Source organism: Pundamilia nyererei, unplaced genomic scaffold (assembly GCF_000239375.1).
Source record: "Pundamilia nyererei isolate P.nyererei 1_Seehausen unplaced genomic scaffold, PunNye1.0 scaffold00111, whole genome shotgun sequence".
Lineage (NCBI taxonomy): Eukaryota > Metazoa > Chordata > Actinopteri > Cichliformes > Cichlidae > Pundamilia > Pundamilia nyererei.
Window position 1 is genome coordinate 887,498 of NW_005187512.1, and position 22,535 is coordinate 910,032.

General features: G+C 39.0%; 1 protein-coding gene and 1 long non-coding RNA gene across 2 annotated transcripts in view; one reads left to right on the forward strand and one right to left on the reverse strand.

Annotated features, from left to right (window-relative positions):
* The window catches only part of LOC102206599 (attractin-like protein 1), a 316,533-nt gene extending 294,702 nt beyond the window's left edge, over positions 1-21,831 (forward strand). The window contains exons 30-31 of the mRNA XM_013912991.1: positions 3,126-3,240; positions 19,402-21,831. Coding sequence (XP_013768445.1) covers positions 3,126-3,240; positions 19,402-19,523 — 237 coding nt within the window. The 3' untranslated portion in view covers positions 19,524-21,831. The remainder of the gene's footprint in view (positions 1-3,125; positions 3,241-19,401) is intronic.
* LOC106456327 (uncharacterized) lies at positions 4,920-10,309 on the reverse strand. The gene is made up of 3 exons (XR_001290481.1): positions 10,127-10,309; positions 7,327-7,559; positions 4,920-5,542 (listed from the first exon to the last, which is right to left on the reverse strand). It is a non-coding gene; the product is annotated as an uncharacterized LOC106456327 (long non-coding RNA).
* Positions 21,832-22,535: the final 704 nt, after the last annotated feature.

The window sequence follows — 22,535 nt, forward strand, 5'->3', positions numbered from 1 at the left end:
AAGAATGCATGTATATCCTGTCTTTGTCAAACATCTCACACACTTAAGCAAGGAATACATTGTGTTCTTTTCAACAGTAAGCTTTACCGTGTGAAAATATATAAACACTTGATTATAAGGCATACTTGTTTCTACTTGATTATACTTTGATGATTTAACTAAAATAAAAATTCTCTTAACAATCATACAGGCCTGATTGGTAGAGTGCTGCAGAAATGGTTGTTCTCCAGGAAGGTTCTCCTCTCTCCGCTGAACAACGCTTGAGTGACCGTCCTTTTCACTTGCCAACTAAGAACCATTTAACCTGATTGCTTAGACTGGCTTTGGAGCCAGCTCTAGGAAAAGTCTTGGTGGTTTCAAACGCCTTCCATTTGTGGATGATGGAGGCCATTGTGTTCACTGAGACCTTCAATGCTACAGATTGTTTCTGTACCTCGATGCAATCCTGTCTTGGTCTTTTTCTTGGACTCCATGGCTTCATTTGTGCTCTGACATACACTGTCAACTATGGGACCTTATAAAGACAGGCACACCATCCAAATTATGTCCAATATACTGAAGTGGACTACAAGTTGTAGAAACATCGAATATCTGATCAGTAGAAGCAGGATGATACTGAGCTTGATTTGCAATTTTCAACTGATCTTCATGTCAAAGACTGTGAATAGTCATGTACAGGTTTTATTTGTTTTTCATTGTAAATACATTTGCAAAGAAATCAAGCAAGTTTTTTCAGTATGGGTCATTGTATGTAGAATTTTGAGGTAAAAATAACTTTGAATACTAAGTTTCAGTGTGTTTTAAAAAATTGATGTGCATATTTCCCATTTTCCAAGCAAAGTCTGAAGTAATGAGATACTCAATACTTTTGCATAGCACTGTATGTTAAATGGCCTGCATTTGTATAGCGCTTTACTTAGTCCCATTCACACACACATTCACACACTGGTGAGGGCAAGCAGAGATGGGCAGTAATGTGTTACTGTAATCTGATTACTTTTTCAAGTAACAAGTAAAGTAAGGGATTACTATTGCAAAAACTGTAATTAGATTACCGTTACTTTCCCGTAGGAACGCTGCGTTACTGCGTTACTAAAACCGTGATTTTTTGCGAGAATGTCTCACGACAGTGATGTAAGCGAGTGCGCCGCTAGTGACAACAGCTGTGTGCAGATCAACAATGGATCACATATCGATTGTGGGAGAGAGTATGAGCGTGCAGCGTTTAAAGCGTGGAAGTACTGACCTTACTTTGAGTTTGATTCCATAAAAAGTGACAAAAACATTAGCGTCCATCGTGCGTGGGAAGAAAACTTCTGTTTACAGCGAAAAAAAAACCCTAAACTTCCGGGAAATTCACAGAGAAACTCGCGGATTCTTCAACTGACCGCAGCACACCTGCACCAGGGTAAACCTCCGCTTACCCTGCTCCTGCTTTACAGGTGAAAATAGAGCAACAGGACCGCTGAGTCTTTGACTTTATTTATTTTCTGCTGTGTTTTACTTGCATCTATTTGAAAGAGTGAGTGTAAACACAAAAAATATTTTATTTTATGTGCTGGAATGTGTAGAAAATAAGTTTAAATGTTAAACTAATTTATTCAAGTCAGAGAATGTTGCATATAATTAAATTTTTGCTTGATGCATAAAGTTAAAAGATTAAAACTGATAAAGCAAGTTAAAAAAGGGACTTTTCCATTTGATTACATTTTGTATGATGGATTATGTAGAAAAAGTAGAATTGGGCTGAAAGATCTATCACTTTATCACCTCTTCAGGTTGTAAATCGTGTTTTTAAAAAGTTAACTAACTAAGTAATTAATTACTTTTGAAAATAAGTAATCAGTAAAGTAATGGGATTACTTTTGGGGGGAAGTAATCAGTAATTAGCTACTGATTACTTTTTTCAAGTAACTTGATCAACACTGATGGCAAGCTACATTGTAGCCACAGCTGCCCTGGGGCGCACTGACAGAAGCGCCCCAGGGCAGCGTTGTATACCATAGATATACATACATACATACATTGTCTTCATTTGTTTTATCAAACTGCTACTGTATTTCAGTTTTCTTTTTGATTTTTTCAGTTTAAATTTTCTTTAAAAGTAACAACACAGAATAGTGTATATTAAAACACAAAAACTAGACTGCATTTGCAGATTCTCTGAATGTTCTTGTCTCCTGATTTCCACACGGAAAAGAGGATGGATCAGAAAAAGCAGAGAGAAAGGGTAAACAAGGCAATAAATTGAAAGAAAAAGTTGTAATAAGAAAATTATGTATTTATGCATACAATATGTGAGCATGCCACTTTCCCACAGACTGCAGTACTAAACAGAGTCCATCCCTGTGACCTCTGTGGTACAGTGCAGCAGGCGGGTCAAACCAGATCAATATATCAGTGACTCTTATCCTTGTTGTGTATTCAGATGAAAGGAAACACAACTATATTAGACATTTAGGTATTACACAGACAGTAAGGAAAACTACATGTAGTGAGTCCTAGTAGGACTGCACAGGGATGATGTGGTGTCCTTATATTTTTTTTAAAACTTAATAGCTTTCATTTTTTACCATATTTAAATGTGGTTAAATAAGGTAAAGGTTTGTGTTCAGGAATTTAAAATCAATCGCAACACCTGTTTGAATGCAGAACTAACTGATGATTACGGGTTGCTTGCTTGATGGATGGATCAATGGAAACAGAGGAAACAAAGTTGTTTTTTATATATAAATCTGTGTCTGTGTTTGGGGCTTGTATAAAAACACAAGGCATTAGCAGAAGGGGCGGTGCAGCTGATATTTTAACGCCTGTTTCTGTGCACTCACCTGGAGAGCCTGATAAGATGGTCTCCATCTAAATCAGCTGCACAGCAGGTACAGCTCCACAGGCTGCCAGTCAGCCTGCTTCCCCCAGCTGAGAGCTTTGCTCATGGGGATGTTGGCAGCAGGGATCTGGGCACCACAGCTTGAGTTGAGGATGTCTGCTACATCCTTCGAATTGACTGGCTTGCTGTTCTGTTAACCTATAGGAGTACTGTGTACATACAAATCACACCACTGCCTACTTGTTGCATACTTAATGTGTTGATCCTTTTTGTCCCTGTCTGTGTGTTCTGTTTGTAGGCAGTGCCGAAGCCCATAGCCATGGAGCCATGCTGGGGAAGCAGAGCAGGTGTTCTCACAGTGCTACTGTACCTGCCCAGAATCCCATCTGGAATACCTCCACCTGGACAGTCTGGTAAGATCCTTAGACAGTAATAGACAATATGCAGTACAGTATGTTTTATGTTCAAAAGATTGAGAAATTCTAAGAATGATGGGCGGTATTTGCAATGTTATCTAAGAAACTGCCAGTGACGTGTTATTTAAGGACCTGAACCTTCTGCATACATCACTGCAAATTTCTAGTAAACTTCTGCAGTGTTGTGCATGGATTTATTTTTTATTTCTTTGTTTAGGGAGGGGAGTGGAGTAGTAATTTCCATCTAATTCTAATTTGTTGTTTGTTTTTTTTCCTTCCAATATATTGTCCACTAAAGTTTTACACAGTTTCTCTATAAGAAAAACAAAAAACTGCTGCCTTGGCCATATTTTGTGCTGGCAAATTTTAGAAGGCAGGTTGTACATAAAGAACAGCTGCAGTAGTTGCAACTATCAACACAGTATTTATGTCCACACATCCATCTCCAACAACCTAAGTTGCTTTTTCGTGATCAAATATAAGAAATACAAAGCCCCACACTGGTTATTTCTCTGCTTTCATTTGATTCTCACCGCTGTAAACTAACAGCTGTTTCTGAAACCTGAATTCCTTTGTTACTGCCACAGAAAGCATTCACACCATTATGTGATCTTTTACAAGGTGAGCTGAACGATGTTTCAAAAAGATCCAGATGCAGCAAGCTGTGCTTCATATGTGCCTCGCAGCAGCTCCCCATCAGCTTTTTTGTAGAACAGGCTGTGGCATTATAATCAAAAGCAGAATAAACACTAAAATGTGATGGCATCAATGGCATCATCAAAAAGATGTCTTGATGTTTCTTGGTTGCCACCATTAGAACAGACTGCTGCCATGAGCAGAGCAGAAGGGTAGCTTAGTAGTTTATTTCTAAGTCATTTAATAGCCCAAAGGTTAAATCTTCAATCCCTGATCTTACGCTCAATCATGGCAGAGCAAAAATGTGTTCTACTTACACTGAGTTTAATGTTGAAACTGTAAACCTAGAGGTAGGGCTCACAGTATCCTGTGTGCAGAGTCTGTGCAGGTTATGCTCTGCATCAATCTGTGGCAATTAAGGGAGAAACAGCGCCGTTTCATTATTCCTCAATCCAATATTGTTTAGTTCAGCACATGTAAATCGGGATTCGAAGTGTACCCACTGACGTTAGTAAAATACAAATCTGGGATTTAATTAATTTTTTCTTAAGTTGTTCTTTTGTTAATATTTGGACTTCTTAAGGACATTCATAACATAGCAACACAAGAAAATCTTAAGCAGGTTTTAAGAATCCCATCTATAGCTTCAAGACTTCTAAAGAGATCTAAAACCCTCAAGTGTCCTAGACTTAAGTTTTCCCATTATGATGGCAACAGGAAAAGATCAAAGCAATGGCAGATAAAAAATGAGACCAAGTAAAAATGTATCTTATAGGGTTGAACAACAAAATAAAAAGTGCATTCAAATCATGATTCTGATAGCAAAAGATCCGAGACAAGACGGGCTTAAAAAAAAAAAAAAAAGCAGCTCCTTTGTTGTCCAGTATCCAGGAATCCTGCGGTCCAACCAAATTTAAATGTGTTGACTTTACCTAATTTCATGTTGAGTTGATATTTCTAGCAACTGTTTATCACATAACCAGCAATACGCTTGTTCATTTCCTCTTGGAGTCCCAGCTTTAGCCAACACAGTTCCTTTCCCCTTCCTATGGAGCTGCAGATGTTTCTTGTCTTTCATATATATAGTGTTTGATCTACTAGAAAAATGTTCAAAATGTATGTTTTTTTCTTTAAATCAAGATATTAAAATGTCCTTAATTTTAGTATGTGAAGAATAATGAATTATTCAGAAAGACTCTTGACATATGGCATGTTAAAGTTGGTCTGATGTGGTTAGACCTGCCTGGTTTTCCTCCAACACTTACTGTTGGATCAATTGTTCCCCTCAATGAGACATCCTGACTTTCCGCTGTCTGAGCTCATGTTGCACTATAGACGGGTGACATGCGATATCCCCAGGTCGCTCCAGTCGACCACCAAACAGCTGTGGAAATCAGTGTAAAGACAGCAGTGCTTTCTTTGAGACCTGACCAAAGCTTGCAGGGATGTGCACTGTCAGCATGAGGTCAATCTTCTCTCTCTCCAGCTCATCTTCCACCTCAGTCAACCTTTCATACTTTTCTCGCTCAGGCATATATATTTAATCTCCCCTTGTATTTTCCTTTCCCCCTACAGCCTTTTGGTTGAAGTAGACTGTATGTAACTGAAGTGGGAGGCTTTTGCTCCTCCAGGCAGGAAGTGTTGCCTTCAATGCGATGAGTACCTTGATGACGAAAACAAACAGAGCAGACAGAAAATTGACCACTTTGCAAGAAAGCATTTTCTCAAGGTTGAAAGATCCTGCAAAACATAGCAACAGTCACTGGAGTCTAACACAGGGGAAGGAATAAAGCATTAAAGACCCAGAAGTAATTATGCTAACTATAGAGAAAACTAGAGACACTAAAGGTAACACAAGTGTTTCATGAAAAAATGAGGACCAGAAAGTAGCCAAGAAATGTTAAATTTCTCCTTTGTGTGTCATTAGGCCATCCATCAATTTCCTGCCATTAATCTTAGCCAACCAGTCCATAAATAACAACAACAACAACAACAATAATAATAATTTGCCCCACCAGCAGATAGAGCAACTGGCTGATATCCAGAAATCCTACCGCTGGCTGGACAAAGCGGGACCAAAACAGCTTGTCCCTGTGCTGTCATGATTAGTGCCTCTGTGCTAATCATGGCACTACAAGATCCATAGAGGTTGGGGTCTACTTCCCCAGACAAGACCCCAGGTGCAGGCTGTGTTAAGATGCCTCTGTGACAATCCAGCACATGTGGCTGTAGCTCAGGTGGTAGAGCAGGTCATCTACTGATCCTGGTTCAATTCCTGGCTTCCCAAATATCCTTGAGTAAGATATTAACCAGATGCATCCATCGGAGTATGAATGTGTGTGAATGCTACTTAGAAAAGCACTTAGAACAATGTGCTTGTGTGAATGGGTGAATGCACAAGTTGTGTAAAGCGGTTTGAGTGCTCAGAAGAGTAGAAAAGCGTTATATAAGAACCAGTCCATTTACCATAACAGCAGGGTGTAAGATGCTAGCAGATAGGGCATACATGGAACGCCATAACCAAGCTTAGTATACAGAAACATCTGTGCTGAGTATGCCCTGATGATACTTCCAGATACAGATGGACAAACCAGTGATGGCTAACCAACTGGGCATAGTGGTGGTGGACAAGCAGAGGAAGACACCTGTGGTGATAACTGTAGCGATACCGAATGACATCAACATCAGGAAGAAGCAACATGAGAAGCTGGAGAAGTACGAAGGGCTCAAAGAAGAACTCGAGAAGATTTGGAGGGTGAAGGTAACAGTGGTCCCAGTGGTAATAGGAGCACTCGGTGCAGTGACCCCAAAGCTAGGCAAGTGGCTCCAGCAGATCCCTTTCCAGAAGAGCGCAGTCCTAGGAACAGCAAAGATACAAGCTTCCAGGCCTCTGGTAGACGACCCAATCTTGAAAGAATAAAGACTGCTCACAAGGACGAGGGGATTTTTTTTTAAATGCACACACACAAAATCCCTATTATAGGAATGTATTCACTGTTGACAAATTTGATTTAAAAAAGCCAGTTAACTGCTGAACCACACATGCGATGTGTTATAATGAAAGTACTACAATTTGCATGATGTTTTTTGTTCACTACCTTAATCTACCTGATGTTTTGGACATTATATAGCTCATCACAGAAGGTTTAGACTCATTTTCAGAAAATTAAGGGCGATACGAGGCTCATTGTTCCAGTCAGGCTGCTCTCTGGAGAATGTTTAGGCCTTTCTCATCACAGTGGAACAGCAGTTATTGTTACCAGTGTTTGAAGTCTGACATTGTTACTGTTGCTCTGATTACCACATAAGCACAAACAGACAATCACAGTATTCAGAAATACAAACGAAATGTAGAGCATCAACACAACTTTTAGAACGCCACATGAAAGTGCTTCAGTAACAACAAATTTCCCGCCTACTATACACTCATGCTCCTCTCCTACCAACCTTATGCTCCCTAGAGAGGCTCTTGTGTAGGGTCAGACAGCAGTCCCCCATTGATGTTAGCATGTATGAAGGTGAAATCACTGCAGGCTTGCTCCACCCACCCTCTGTGAAAGACACTTCAAGAGGAATCTATGATGAGCGTGCCCATTTTAGCTCGCTTTCCTTCGCATCATCTTTGTTTTCTTCTTGTCCTGCGTTGCTCTGCTCCCTCGAGGTGTTACCATTAACTGACCCTTTACATGTAAGAGGGGGAAAGAACAATTGGAAACAAAATGAAGCCCCATGTTTACAGCTCACAGTTTCTCAGCTTCCTGTAAAAAAAAAAAAAAAGTAGAATAAATCCTGCTTACTCTTTCCTTATTCTGTAATGTTCCATTACTGTTCTTTGAAGGCGGGGGATAAAAAATGTCCTCCACACAGGTTCTTTCAGACTGCAGGAACTTATCCATAATTCTAGTAACTGTACAAGGTAGTACCTGGTATTTTTTCCTGTGTGTACACTGCTGGACCTGGGAACCATTCTACTTTTTGGTGCTACGTTTTTGTAGTCTTACTCATCTTGCTTAATATAACGTAGGTGTAGATAAGTGTATGCTAATTGGTCATTAAATGGACAAAAAGGCCTAACGCTAACAAAAACAAGAGCTCTTAACATCAACCTTTAAAAAAAACACAACTAAATAACCTGAAATCTATTAAAAAAGCCAGAGGAAATTATAGTTTTGACAGGTAAGAGCAGATTAGAGAACACTTCACAAAAAGCGCAGAAAGAAAAGGAAGAGGCTGAAAAAAAATGAAAAGACCACAACAAGGTGACACTGCATTACCAACCACTACCCAGCAACTAGTACTTCACTTCAGAGTTCCTGTTAGTGCAAATGTCAAGAGAAAAATGCCTTCGATCTACATGATTTCCATGCAGTGGAAGGTATGTAGTTACTGTCCAGCATCCACTTAGTCTTACATAATCAGCACAAAAAACACTGATCAAAAAGCACCTACTGAGAAGAGCTACATCACCTTCCAATTCAACTAAAGATATTCTGTAAATCACCAAAAGACGTCATTCCAAGTTGATGTGTGGATTTTTTAGTAATCGTCTCACTTTTCATTATCCAGACTCCAGCAGAGAAGACATTTAATTGCAATCAGTCCCTAAGTTGAAAAACGTCATTTACTGTACCTGCAGCACATCTGGTGCATACTGCAGCAACTACGCGACAAATGGCACATTTTAAGCATTAAGCCATTACGCTGTTCTAAGAGGTTTCTTTATTTCAGCCGAATTTGATTTGGTTTTCACCCTCTTTCAAAGCAAGCGATAGATGGAGCACAGATAAACTGGCATATTGTTCAAGCATTAGCCAGGGTTCTGCTAAACTTATGATAAAGAGAGCGTACGCCTAAAGGCAAAGCTCCTGCTTTCCTGGTGAGTCTAGTGTCCAAGTCTAATCCGCGAAAAATGAGACTGCAAATCCAAGCAGTTACTCTTTCTGCTTGGAGAGGTAATTTGGGAATCTGATGAGTTTTAGAGTGTGACATGTTGCACTACATGAGCTGCAGAGCAGTTCTACTTTCCTGCACCGCTACAGTGTAACTGCACTCTCCATGTATCACAGGATGGTGTGAGTTTTTATCGTGCTGCATGAGCTAACCTCTGCATGTGAAACATCCTTTCTGGATAGCAGAAGAGGCCTCCAAAAGCTCCCGTGTGAAGCTCTTGTTTCTTCATTTTGATCCAGCTAGACAGAAATACAGTGACATTGCAAATAACACAAAGATCACTGTGTAAAACCAAATCCATTTCTCTAATAATAGATTCACTTTCTGGTCCAATAATTCAATCAGAAATCCTGAAAAGTCAAGTAAATAGCAGGCAACCACTCCAGTTAGACCGGCTGACAGCTGTGGTCAGCCAAATTGCAGTGGACAACTAACACATGGTGCCTGCCTCTAAGAGCTCAGCGCGACAGCTTGACCACTGTGTGACTGTTTGACTGATTCAAAGTCACAGTGGCCTGACATGATGGACAGAGCAGGAGAAAAAGGCTGACAGGATGGGTGACATAGGGGAGAATGGAAAAAAATAACAAGAGATCGTATTTTTGGCTCCAGCCACCACTTCTCCGTCTCTGCATCCCAATTCAATTGAACTTTCTCATGTCAGTTTTAGCCGTTTCTGCTCCATCTGCTGCAGCTGGTGTCTCTTCCCCCTCCCCCCACTTTTTTATTATTTGGTACATAAAGCGGCTCTATCAATGATATTAGTGGATTTAGCAGAGTGCAACTATTCTCAGTTCAATGCAGCAGAGTTCAGGATGGAGAAAGACAGACTGTAGGCTACATTTTCTTCTCAGGCGCTCTCCTGAGCTTAGATAGTGGGTCAATAGAAACAGAGGCACAGCACTATTCACAGCCGCCTTTTCCTGCACTAATCTGCCTATTCAGCAGCACAGTTAGGCCCTTGAATATATGAGAAAAGGGGAAAAAAGAGAGAAATACAGGTACTGTAAGATGTTAAGTCTGTCAAGAGTAAAAATAGAAAAAGCAATGTGACAGACAAAGAGAGAAAGGAAGACTTCAAAGACAGTTTTGATAAGAAGCAGAACCAAGTTTCTAAAATGAATTATGTGTGAAAACAAGTAGAAGATTGGCGATACATCAGTGGTTACAGAATTGTTAAGAACGGAGCCCAAGGTAACACCTCTTTGTTAACAAAAACAGATTTGCACAGTAAGACAAATGTTGTAGGCATCCATCCATCCATACTTGTTCCATCCATCCATCATCATCTTCTTACCCAAAGTCAGGTCATGGTTGCAGAAGTCTAAGAAGATATTGTGACCAATGTTTTTGGCTTCTCGTGTAGCATCCTGAGGCATTCCCAAGCCAGATACATCATGTAATCCTCCAGTGAGTTTGGAGTTTAGATCTAGGGGCTTTGCAGGAAAACATGCACAGATGCCAAAAGTACCACAGCTGACTATTTTCTCAGACAGCAGCTTTGCGTTGTGCTCTCTAAAGTTGGATACACCCAAAATGAAGTTCAGATAAAGTACATTTTCATTCTCTTGGTCATAATATAGAGGTAATGACTAAACGTGAAAAGTGGAATACAATCTTGCCTTCTGATTCATGTTTGAAAATCATTTGGTATCATACCACTATTACTTACCCATCTCATGTTCCATTTTACCATCATTCGCAGATTTCCAGATCTGAAGTGCAAATCAGAACCACATTATCTGTAAAAAGTAGAGGCAATTCTGAGTTTCTGAACCCTGATACCCTCCTCACCTCAGCTGCATCTTAATCCTGGCACATCACAATGCCACTAGAAGTTCAAAATCCACAGCACCTTCCACAGGTTTTTGTGGACAGTATCCACAGTGAAATTCTGTCATTCCATAAAGCACATGTTGAATGGATGGTCAAACTTGGGGACAGATTTGGGAGATAAGCCAAACCCCTCTAAAAGGCTTCTCTTTGCCTTGTTCCCTCTCCTGAGAAAGCATCTTTTGCTCATTTTGCTCTATCATTCTCATGTTGGCCCTCTCCCGAAAGGGAAGAAAAATTCAACTTTATTATCCCTCAATAGGGCAAAAATACACCACTATGGAAAAAAAATGATAAGAGTTGACACATTAATAAAACACTTTCCTAATTTAGTTAAGCCTCGTTTGCCATATTACTCCTTGATGCAGTATGATTGTGCAGGGAGCAAACAAAGGATTTATAGAAATATTCTGCAGCTTTATTGAACAGCTTAGTAGATCCACAAAGCTGGTCAGAATGTGCCTAACATCTCTCTTTGCACAATTGTTGTTTGGAAACAACATTTTAGCATTTCCATTGTGAACACTTAAATATTTTAAAAATCTATTTTAAAACCGCTAAGCAGCAGTTTCTTTTTTATTCTAGAAGTAACAATGAAATTGGAAAGCAACTGTCTGTTTTTTTACCTCAGGACCAAAACAATGGTTCGACTTTCATGTCGTTCTACTACATGTATAGCTACCTGTTAAAACTGTGTCTAGATAGGGACCCTCTGAGACTGCTTTCAAAAGTGAGCAAAAAAAAGTGCGTAAATTCTTGAATCCTTTGTTTAAATGCCAACATTTACAGCAGAAATCAACATCTTTAGGGCCTAGTCCCCAAAATGGTTTGGGTCTCTTTAAGTAATTAAACAATGTTAGGGTATGTGAAACCAGGAAATGATCCCCTGGGTGTTCTTCAGTACAGGGCCCTGATATGTACATTTCTAACTCCAATAAAAATAATACTGTGAAAAATACTCAAATCGAGGCTTCTACATAAACATGTGAAATGTGTTTTCAAGCTATGTTCATGGATATACACAGAGTAATGCAAGCTATTACATACTGACAGCTGGACTGATGAAAACAAGAATGCATTTGTTCTGTCAGCTATGCTAGAAAGAAAATGAATAGGTTAACAAGCTTTGTTGAGCCTAAAGCCAAAGTTTTTAGTGTCACAACAATGGCTCTCTTTACCTGGTTAGATCATGATAGACATAAGCTGCACGGAGCAGATCAGATTTAGAGCTTTGGTTTAAAATCCACAGGAAATGCCATGTTTTCACAGATTCTTTTATTTATACTATGCGTTAAGTGTTGTATAGACTCTTTGCTGTAGGAATATGTTTTATACAATGATCTCGTAAAGAATGTTGTCACAGGACTGCATTACAGTAATGGATGCCCCATCAAATTCACCCCCAGAGCAGAGTGTACAATGGTCAGAGATTATTAAATGTTAAGGTTTATGACAGTACAATTAGAAAAAGACAAGTAAGGCTTTTTAGGAAGGGATGCCAGGAGAAGGCCTCTTCTCTCTAGAAAGAACACAGGAGCACAGTTTAGTTTTACAAAGTTGCATCTGAAGAAACCACAAAAGCTCTGGAACAATGTCCTTTGGACAGATGTGACCAAAGTGGAGCTTTTTGGCTATAAAAGATACGTTTGTTGAACAAAGCCATATGAAAAACTGTCGAGGGTAATGATTTAGACTTGTTTTGTAGTTACTGGATCGGGTACACTTTGCATTCACCTTAAACTCATCTGCATACCAAAGTATCCTGGAGTCAAATACTGGGCCGTCTCTCTGACAGTTCGACTCAGTCATGCAATGTGACACTGATCTGTGACACTGTATTTTACTATCACCACTGAATGGAGCAGAGCTTTACAGTCACAGCAGTGCAAACTGTGTATCACACTATTATAGAAATCTTCCTGTTTTCAGTTGGCAATGCAGAAAATGTATCAACGTTTATATGCTTGATCCTCATCTGCTGCCAAGTCTCTTTTACATTGCTCAAACTACAGCTAATAGAGAAGAGATTAGAAAATTGATCAGTTAGAATGGTATGCTATTTATCACTAACAGCCTTCAATGAATAAAATTGATGCCTGATTAAAGCGAGATTAAATTAAACACATTTCCATGTCTCCTTTATTAGGCGGGAGGGTGTGAGACCCAAAACCAAGTAAGCTTTACCGTTTATAGTTGTGACTAAACATTAGCACCAAAAGGACAGAATAGAAAAATAAATATTAAGCCAACTTTTATTTATTTTTAATTTACATGCTGTTCTTATGAAAATAGATTTAAGAGAGAAAAGTGAGCTCTCTGTGTTTTGGGCTTCAATGCTAATTGTTCTTAAAGATTTTTAAAGAGCGAGACAAAATACTTCTTGGATCTTATTCTATACCCAATGATTAAATTTCTATCGACCTCATTTAACTGTCTGGCTATTATAAATAAGCACATTTCTCAACATGAATTTTTATAAGCAGACTGAGTGTCCTAAAAGGATTGCTGTAGCTGTATTGTCCTTTTCTTCCACTCTGTGAGTTGACCTCTTCAAACCCTCCTCCCTACACCCCCACTGTCACCCTCTGAGTGTCAGACTTGAGAGCTGCATGACAGGAACTGGAGGGCAAAGCTTGGAAACTCAGCTCCATTGACCCAGAATGGATCTCCAATACTTTGATCCTCTCCATCTTTGAGACCATCTAACCCACTGGGATACGCCCTTCTGTCACCCCCCACTCCTCCATCTGTCTGCTTGTTGACTTTTACCCATTGTGTGGCATTTACACACAAACAACTCCTGTATTTATTGTGCAGGTTTGAATGATGAAGTCTTAACCCTTATCTTGTTTTTCCTTTGCCACTTGCCTTTTGTTTTGCTCCAAAATGCGGGCGTACTATTAAATTGATGGACATCAGTTTAGAAGTGTATACGGATCAAGTAAGAGATTCAAGGTCTTGCTGACTTTATAATTTTATCAGATACATTTAAAAGAAAAACGCAGCAAAGGAAAGTCGAGGCAAAGTCAGCTCCCCAATGAGCACCACTGCTTGAATTCATGTAGCCACTAAAATGACTGCTTTTCAACTTTAAAGACACATGGTTTTGGTTGTTTTGTTTTACTGTTGGGCATACTGGTCTGCCTTTTTGTCCTCTTGGCTCTAATACACTTAGAGATATTTAAATGTAAATTTGTGCACTTCAGATCTCTTAGCAGGCGTGAAGAAATCCACCACCAAATGCTGTCATGTACTATTAAAGTAAAGCATCCTAGATACCTGAATCCCAACATGTGTACTTCAAAGCCACTGTAGCTATGTGTCATGTTTACTGAAATCTGTGTTTCGTGGATCTATTAATATTTGAATATCAGTATGTTGCTGTTTGACTGATTTTAATTTACGTTGGCTTCATTGAATGCTGATAGCTCTGTTCTTCTGTTTACCACTGCTCTGCATCCTCAGCACGCTTCCCACTTTCATTCAAGGGGAAACACAAAACCAAGCTTTGATGTTTCTTATATAGGAGGGCCTCACTGTGAGTTTTGTGACCAGGTTAGCAAGCAGGCTCCGCCTGTCACAGATGTTTTCCAGCTGCAGTCCCAGTTTTCCACATCGGGTCTGTGTCGATATGTGTTCCTGGGGAATTTTGTCTCCTGCTAATGACCCTATTAGTACATCAGGAGTTGGAGGGGTCTGTGCATGTTAGGGGGGTGAGGTGGGGTGGGGGGGTTAATGATGCGTCAACTCACCTGACAAAACAATCACGTTAATGTGCTCTGTTACCACGGCAGCAAATGAGCACTTGCACTCACCTGCAGCATGATTTGATTACTTTTGACCAATTTAATTTTGCAAATGGAGATGTGTGTGTTCACCTGGAAAAATCAACACAATTATGATGGCAATTTGTCAGAGGTGAAAGCTTTTTTGATGGAGGAATATTCAGATATCACGTTAGAAAATTATTTCGGTTTGCTTTTTCACTCTGTGTGATCTTTCATTGTGAGGCCATGTGTTTGATAATGTGCAGATGCAGTGCATGTATGTAGGTAAATGAAAATGGCTCAATGTTCCACAGAAACATTACATTCCTGCTGCATGTGTTTTTTTATAAAGTTCTTGTGGTAAGCAAATAAGTTGCAAACAACCAGGTAACAAACCTGTGACAGCAGATTTAGGAAATGTGAGAAATGCCTCTTATTATCTGTTGTGCTCATGTTTTTCATTTGATTATTTATCAAACACTTCTAAACCCTCAAGTTTCTTTTCTCTTCTCATTGAGGGGAATTTAATTTAACCTCCTAAGACCCGAACTCTTCCACAGCATGCATTTTTAATTTCTCTTTGATATTTGGGCATATTGGGACCCGATGAATGTAAAAACAAAGAATTACCAGATTTTTTTTTTCTACCTGATTTTTGTTTCTAAGAAAAATGAGAGCCATATATGAGGACATTCGTTTAAAATTTCAATAGAACAGTAGCAGTATAATGTCCTCATAAGTGGATATCAGTAGGGTTGGGTATCGTCACTGATTTCTAGAATCGATTTGAATCAGGGAAATTTTGCCTTAGACAGTCAGAAATATTATAATTCAGTTCATGCAGCATTACATTTCCATATTTTTATATCTATAAAAAGAAAGCTGACACTTTATCAAATGCCTTTGTGTCAAAGTAACTGAGGATAAAACTAACTGAGGCGATTTTCCTGGCCTGGGATTTTATAAAAATATTCTGTAGTAGATCAAAAACGAAAGAAAACCCTTAATCAACATATGAACATTACCTGCTGCTAAGTGAAGCAGAGCAAAGTTACAGAGATTTGATTAGAGACACACCTAAGAGTTTTGCAATTTTGCATAGTTTAAAGTTTAAATTTGTTCAGTATTGAACAGCAGAAATTAGGCTTTCTTTTCGGAAGTAAGTAAAAGAAGAAAAAGAAACAGCGGCCGATAGTGCTGTAAACAACGGTAGACTTGTGCAACAAGCAGGTGAATAATGCAGAAAACAGAGATTTTTAGACGGGAAACTGTTCTTGAAGTACACACAGAGAGAGAGAGCTGTGCATGAAGTGTGATTTTTATGGTGGTGGAAGCAAAACAGCAAAAGTCAGAGGGAATTCATGACGATGTTTATGTGAAGCGTAGTTTGGATCTTCTTTTGCAGTCAATATTGTTTGGAGAGAGATAAAACCTGCAGCTTTAGAATCAGCGCAAAAAGGGCATCAACACAAAGCGCGAACCCGCCGAAACATCAGAATCAGCGAGCTGTCGGCTTTCAGCCCCGACCGTGTCCGTGCCTTCGGGTGAGAAATGCAACATGTCACTGATTCTGATGCGTCGGCGGGTCCGCGCTTTGTGTTTAAGTCTTTGTGCAGAATCCGTGTTCCTGCTATCATTTACTGTTTTAGCTGTTTGGTGGTTGTTGAAATTTTGTGAGGTTTAACCTGAGATTCTGGCGTTTGGGGCAAAATACATTTATATTGAAAAATCGATTCAGGATTTTAATGAATCAATATCACGTTATCCAAGCCAGAATCGATTTTAATCAATAATCAAAACCCACCCTTTGATATCAGGCCCCTGTAGAGTATTTTGGTCTAAATAACCAAAAATGTGATGTCCACATATGTGGATGCCAGGTCGTAGGAGGTTAATGCAATAAATATATCTTTTTGCTGTCCCAACAATCTATGAAGCCTTAAAGGATGTGAAAGGAGTTGTTTAAGCTCTTTTGTTGAGCTTAAAGACTTCTCAGATTTAAATGAATTAAAGAATCTGTCTTTACTATATTCAATAAATATTGTTTTAAAATTCCAATTTAAGAAAAAGAGGAAAATCCAAGCACACAGCTCAGCGTTATCAGTGGCACTGCATAGAATAAGCATACAAGCAATGCAGCAATAGCATGGGCGTGTATTTACTCCACAGACATGCAGAGAATCTGCAACAATCCTTGCTGGAGTTTAAAGCAAATTACAAATTACCAAAAGTCCAAGAAAAGCCAAATCCTGTATGTATGGTCGCCAAACAAGCATACCTATGAAACTATTGCCAACAAAAAACAAAGAGCCGTAATGAACCATATTCCGACACACCATGTGCTGCTAGCTGATCATCTGCCTCCAATGTTTTTTGGAAGAACAGAGCACATTACCGCTCGCTGCCATGTTTGCCTGTGTCAGAACTTGCAAAATACTCATAATACTGTGCACAGGTGAATGCACACTTAAATGCATAAACTTGCAGAGTCATGTACACACTGTCACGCACTGTGTAATCGGCTTTCCCCTTTCCACCCACTGGAGAAAAAAAAAAATCCCAAGAATCACTTGAGTGTGAAATGCTGAAAACATCCTGCATCCAAATCATATCAAGAGCACGGCAGATTCCCTTTGCTATTTGCCTGTTTTGTTTATTTGGCTCCTGCATGCCGGCAGATTGAGCACTTGTCGTAATGACCATGCATTGTCAGGCCCACGGTTGTCGGCAGGGAGAGGACTGGCTGTATTGACAAAGCTGCCATGACTCTAAAACCACATTAACAGTACAACTGCCAAACTAACACAATGCTCCGAGGCATCTGATGCTTGGTGCATCCATCCTGATGTCTGTAAGCCCTGCTGTGGAAACCGTGGCAAACTTCACTCACAGAAGATGTTTTTAGAGGTGTGACATCCTGATGGATGGTGAGAGGGAGACAGAGGGAAAAGAAGGAAATAAGACACAATGGCGGGAAGATATACTTCACTGACCTGAGCGCTATCCCCGCTGCCTCCTACTGAGTTCAGAAAGATGTTGATAAAACATTTTTTTGGATGTTGTGAAGAGGTGCCTATTGAAAAGATGATGCATCGCCACATGCTAAGGAATTTCACCTTGATGTTTTCTCCCATAGGGCCAGATTCACTAACTCGTACCACCAGCACCAACTAGCATTAGATATCGTTCTATATTTACAAACAGAGTGCAGTGATGGACCCTCTGTCAAACGCATCAGGTTCCTTCCTCAATGCACAAAATATAAGATGGAGAATATTTAACTTAAGCAAACAAATTGATTTACTAACATTTGTGCCACACAATTTACATAATTGTGCCAACATTTATCAGATATTTCCAATTACTGAAGCCGGTGTTCATTAAAACGACTCTCTCTGCCAGGCTACATTTAATTACATTAAATGTAGGCCTACATGCAACATACGTATGACCTATATTTATATGTTACTGATTACAATTAACAAGCTGTGCCTTTCTTGTTAGTAAATTACCTGCAGCTGAATATCATCTCTTAGTTTGTGACCTAAATTGCACAGGTCTTGGCAGTTACATTGAAATGAACTCTGACTTTATTTTGAAAACAGCAAAACTTTTGTAAATTACCTGCAAAACTAACCACAACTATCATTACTATTTCTAGATTGTGCCCCATCTAGTAAATCTGGCACAGCCTCTTTACTTTCATCTGTCCTATTGTTTATTTTTACCATCAGTAATAGTTTAATATTAACATTACTGGAAATCATCCCTGAGAGGGTTGCATCAGGAAGTACTTCTGGCATAGAAATTTGCAGAATAATATGCAGATTCATCTGCTGTGGCCAGAAAGAAGCTTTATTAACATTATTAGATAAAAGAAATAAATCACAGTCCTCCTTTCACTTTGGGGGTCACCACAGCATCTATTTCCATCTAATCGTATCTGTAGCATCCTTCTCTGTTACACCAAGCCTCTGCACATCCTCCTTCACTACATCCATTCAACATCTTTTGTCCAATATAACTATTATCCCTCCTGTGCAAACCAACCCTCATGCCCAAACCATTTCCAAAACACTTGACTTGAGCTGTCTCGCTGATATACCCACTTCTGTTCTTGTCCATTCTGGTCATTTTGACATCTTCAGCTGTGCTACCTTTAGCTTGGCCTTCTGCCTGTGCGACTGTGAATATATGAAAGTCCAAACGAGGATAAAATAGCACTTCTCTGATCAAACTCAAAAGATACAAACAGGGACTTGCTTTTCTAAGGACTATAAAATAGAAGGTACAAATTTAGATCCTTGCAGAACTCCACTTTGAACTCCACAATTTAAGCACTGAAAATAATTACTGGATATGGAAAAGATTTAACCATGTGAGGTATAAGTTATCATTGGTGACAGACCCAACTCTCCTTTACTGGCTATAATGACATTTTTAAAAAGAATGGCTTTTCAATCAGTCTTGTCTTGGCAGGATGTGTTCTTACAAATGAAGATATTCTGCATTTAAAAAAAAAAGAAGAATTTTAGCCCTCTCTCTTTTAGGGACTTCTGAAAAAGGGTTATTTTCAATTTTGGTAACAATTAGCTGTTTCTAGCTGCTTGTAGATAAGGAAAGACACTATGCCACTTTACTATCTAGAGAGATAATCAACCATGTCAGTTGCAACATGTATCCACCCTTTCTTGGTGTGAAGTGATATTCTATGATAAATGTATCAATGTTTTGTACTACTTGTCTACATCCCTTTAATTATTTCTGTATAAGGACAAACATGGGTTTATAACAAATAACACAGGCACGTATAAAAATCTCCTCTCAAAAAGTGGTCGTAGTTTTACCTTGATCAAGCCGTATTTATCTCACCTCTGTCACATCACACTTTCAGTACAATTTGAGCCCATCTAAAACAGCATAATACTGCCCATCTTTCACTGATTACCCTATTTTGTCTCTGGGATTGCAGGTATCGCCATAGCCAGTGCTCTGGTCGACACGTCACAGCAGCGAGTGATGGACTTAAAAGAAAGAACCCTGGGTCTGAAGCACCGCAAACACATTGTGCACCATCAAGGGACCTGTGTATGAACTATGTGCCCTCAACGAGGTACCACCGCATCCAAAACGTCCAAAGGGGAATTTCACTGGACACACTATTTTTGACTTTAGACACAATGGAGAATTGTGAACACAAAGGCAAAGCCTGCAAAAAAATAGGGTTGGATGATCCTTGACCTTAAAGTGGTTTGGAAAGAGGACGGATATGGATTGAAGCATACAGATGGGGCGAAACTACTCTCTTCACAGGCACCCAAAAGGGGTAAATGGTACTTGTAGTCTTATTCTTCCTTGGACCAGATACAAGGTTTTTGTCATTGTCCCTCGTCTGTATATTTTCAGAGAAGTACTTGCAAAGTGAGAATGTCTCTCCACCACAGCTTTCTTTGAAATGTGCCACGAGGAGCTGGCAGACCTTTTCCATTTTCATGCCATGTGGTTTTGTCTCTCCCGGGTTCTACAGTCTGCCATATTGACAGAGAAAATAAAATAGAACTTGTTTTTCACCAAACAAAACTAATAGACTTTGACCTCCAGTCAAAAGATATTGATAGTTGATATAAAGTCCTCCTGATTTACAAACCCAATGAGACTCAGGAGCAAAACCAGTAAAGAAGAACACCGATTTAACTAGATAATTGCAAAAGTCTTTAGTTGGCGGAGGTCTATTACAATGATTCACTAGAGGAAAAAGTTTCATTTGCTAATTTTGAAGTTGTGAATTCAAAGAACTGCATTTTTGCTATGAAGCTCATTGGATGCAAGTTAAAAAAAAGTGTTTTATGAAATATGTGTGGTTTGTTTTTCCCTACACAGTTGAAGTTATAGGTTTTAATATCTGCTCAGGTCCTCTGTGATGAAAAAGGTCCATTATCTGTAGCTCTGGGCCTTATATACACACATTTGTATATGCACTATAAGTGAAATGCTTTACCCGTACATTAGAACCCTCTGTGGAATTTTATTATGCAACTGATCTTCCAAACATGATGTTTATTCTGGGCTGCGATGTAACCTCAAGGTCGGTATCACACACAAACTACTGATGGTGTTCATATGCCTTTTTTATTTTTTCATTACTGTGAAGCTACCATATACATCCTCCCTCGTGATATTTCAAGTCTGTTTATCCGTAACACAAACTTTAATATAACACATCTCAGTATATATTATTTATTAAAAATGCAAAATGCGGTTTAACATTTTTTAATTAACTCACAAATGTTTGTTTTTGTTTTCTTTTTTTAAACAGAAACTGTAGATAATTAATTTTATAAAGGAAGTCTGTGCAGTAATCACATTTCTTTGCTTGTGCCCTCAGTGTCTTTATTCATTTCTAACTCTTTATTTTGTACATCACAGAACGTTTCAATGTGATGTTAGGATGCTTTCCCTTTATCTCTCATATCAAACCTCCATTTAATGTTGTAAAGTCACCTTTATCAGCTGCACTGCATACACAGTAACATGATGTCTTTGATGCACATGTATTACCTACTGTTTTCTTTCAGGCATTTTGATGTAATTTTGCACCAATTTGTTGCTGAGATTTGGATTTACAAAGGGCAGCTCACCACCATGTATTTGTCCATATGAGCATTAAATCTGCACATTTACAATTTAAAAAGAATAAATGCTTCTTTGTGTTGATATTCAGTCTGAAACTGTGTGTACTGTTACCTCTGGTGTTGGGAAACCGCATTGATTGGTGTTCTCAGGATGTCAGTCAGGTCAAATGACAAGATCAGCCAGAACTACAGACAGTGTCATCCAACACTGTTTCTAGAGTTACATAACGACTCTCACAGCATCCTGTGAAACAGAGTAAAGTTAACGTTACTTTAAACGTAATGTATCGCAGAAAGATGGTGTTGAATTTCCACAATTTCCATGTGCTATCAACATCCTAGGTATCTAAAGCACCCCTGCGTTACTAATATGTACCAAATCTAATTATTAAAGGCTTCGTTAAGTTAGAACTGCTTTTTATAAAGTGGATTCCACTGGTGTACCTAATATAGTGGCCACTGAATTGTATCCTGTTCACTTTCTGTTCTCTGTCTCTGTTTTATAATGTCCCTGGTTACAACCATCACTGCCTCCTATTTGTCATAATGTGTGTGCAAAGGGGGGACATCGAGAACAAGCACTTCCATTACATTTCTCACCATACAAGCCAAATGACCTGTTTAATATACAAATTAAACAATAACTGCATTCCATCCATGTGTACCTCCCTGCCAGAGCATCACAGTAAGATGTTGTTTAATAAAACCTGGATATGGCTCAACATTTGTACAAATACTATCGTTTTAAAATAAATCCATGTCTCCTTCTGCTGCACTCATAAATGGCTCCTGTATGCTTTTAAATCGACTATATCCCTTTGTCATAAAGCGGTGGGGGTTGCTTGTTGAGGTGATCCCAGAATCTTCTGAATTAGACACTTTTATGCAAATGTGGGGCTCTAAACAGAAGAAAATGCCAAAATATATCCTTTCTAAGGAAAAGCCGTGGGGGATCTAGTGGCTACACTGCTCTAATGCCTGGATGCATTTCAAGATCATTCACAGTCTGTAATACAGAGGTAAAGACATCCAGTTAAACAATGCTTTCATGTCAGTAATCATTTATATATTCCTTCTTTTACCTTAAAATAACCTTAAGAACTACCAGTTTATTCCACTGGGCATTTCTTTCATGTTTTTTAATGTCATATTTATGTCTAATCAAACAACTACATTAGGGTGTACACCTTAATTGGACCTTAATTGCAGAAAACTATGAACAAAGGCGTAATTGTTATATTAATAGAAGCAATTTAACATGCTGTTTGACTGTTTCCTTTGAAAATCTCATCTGGAACTTGAAAGCCCTCTGAACATTACATTGGGTCAACGCTGCTGCTGTCACCACCATTAGTGACCAAGAGGAGATAAGTGCTCCTTTTTATGCTCTTAGCTCACTGTATTTTCTTCCCTCAAGATAAAAGGCTACAGTATTTAACATTAAGTGGATTGCTGGCATCTCCACTCCACTCAA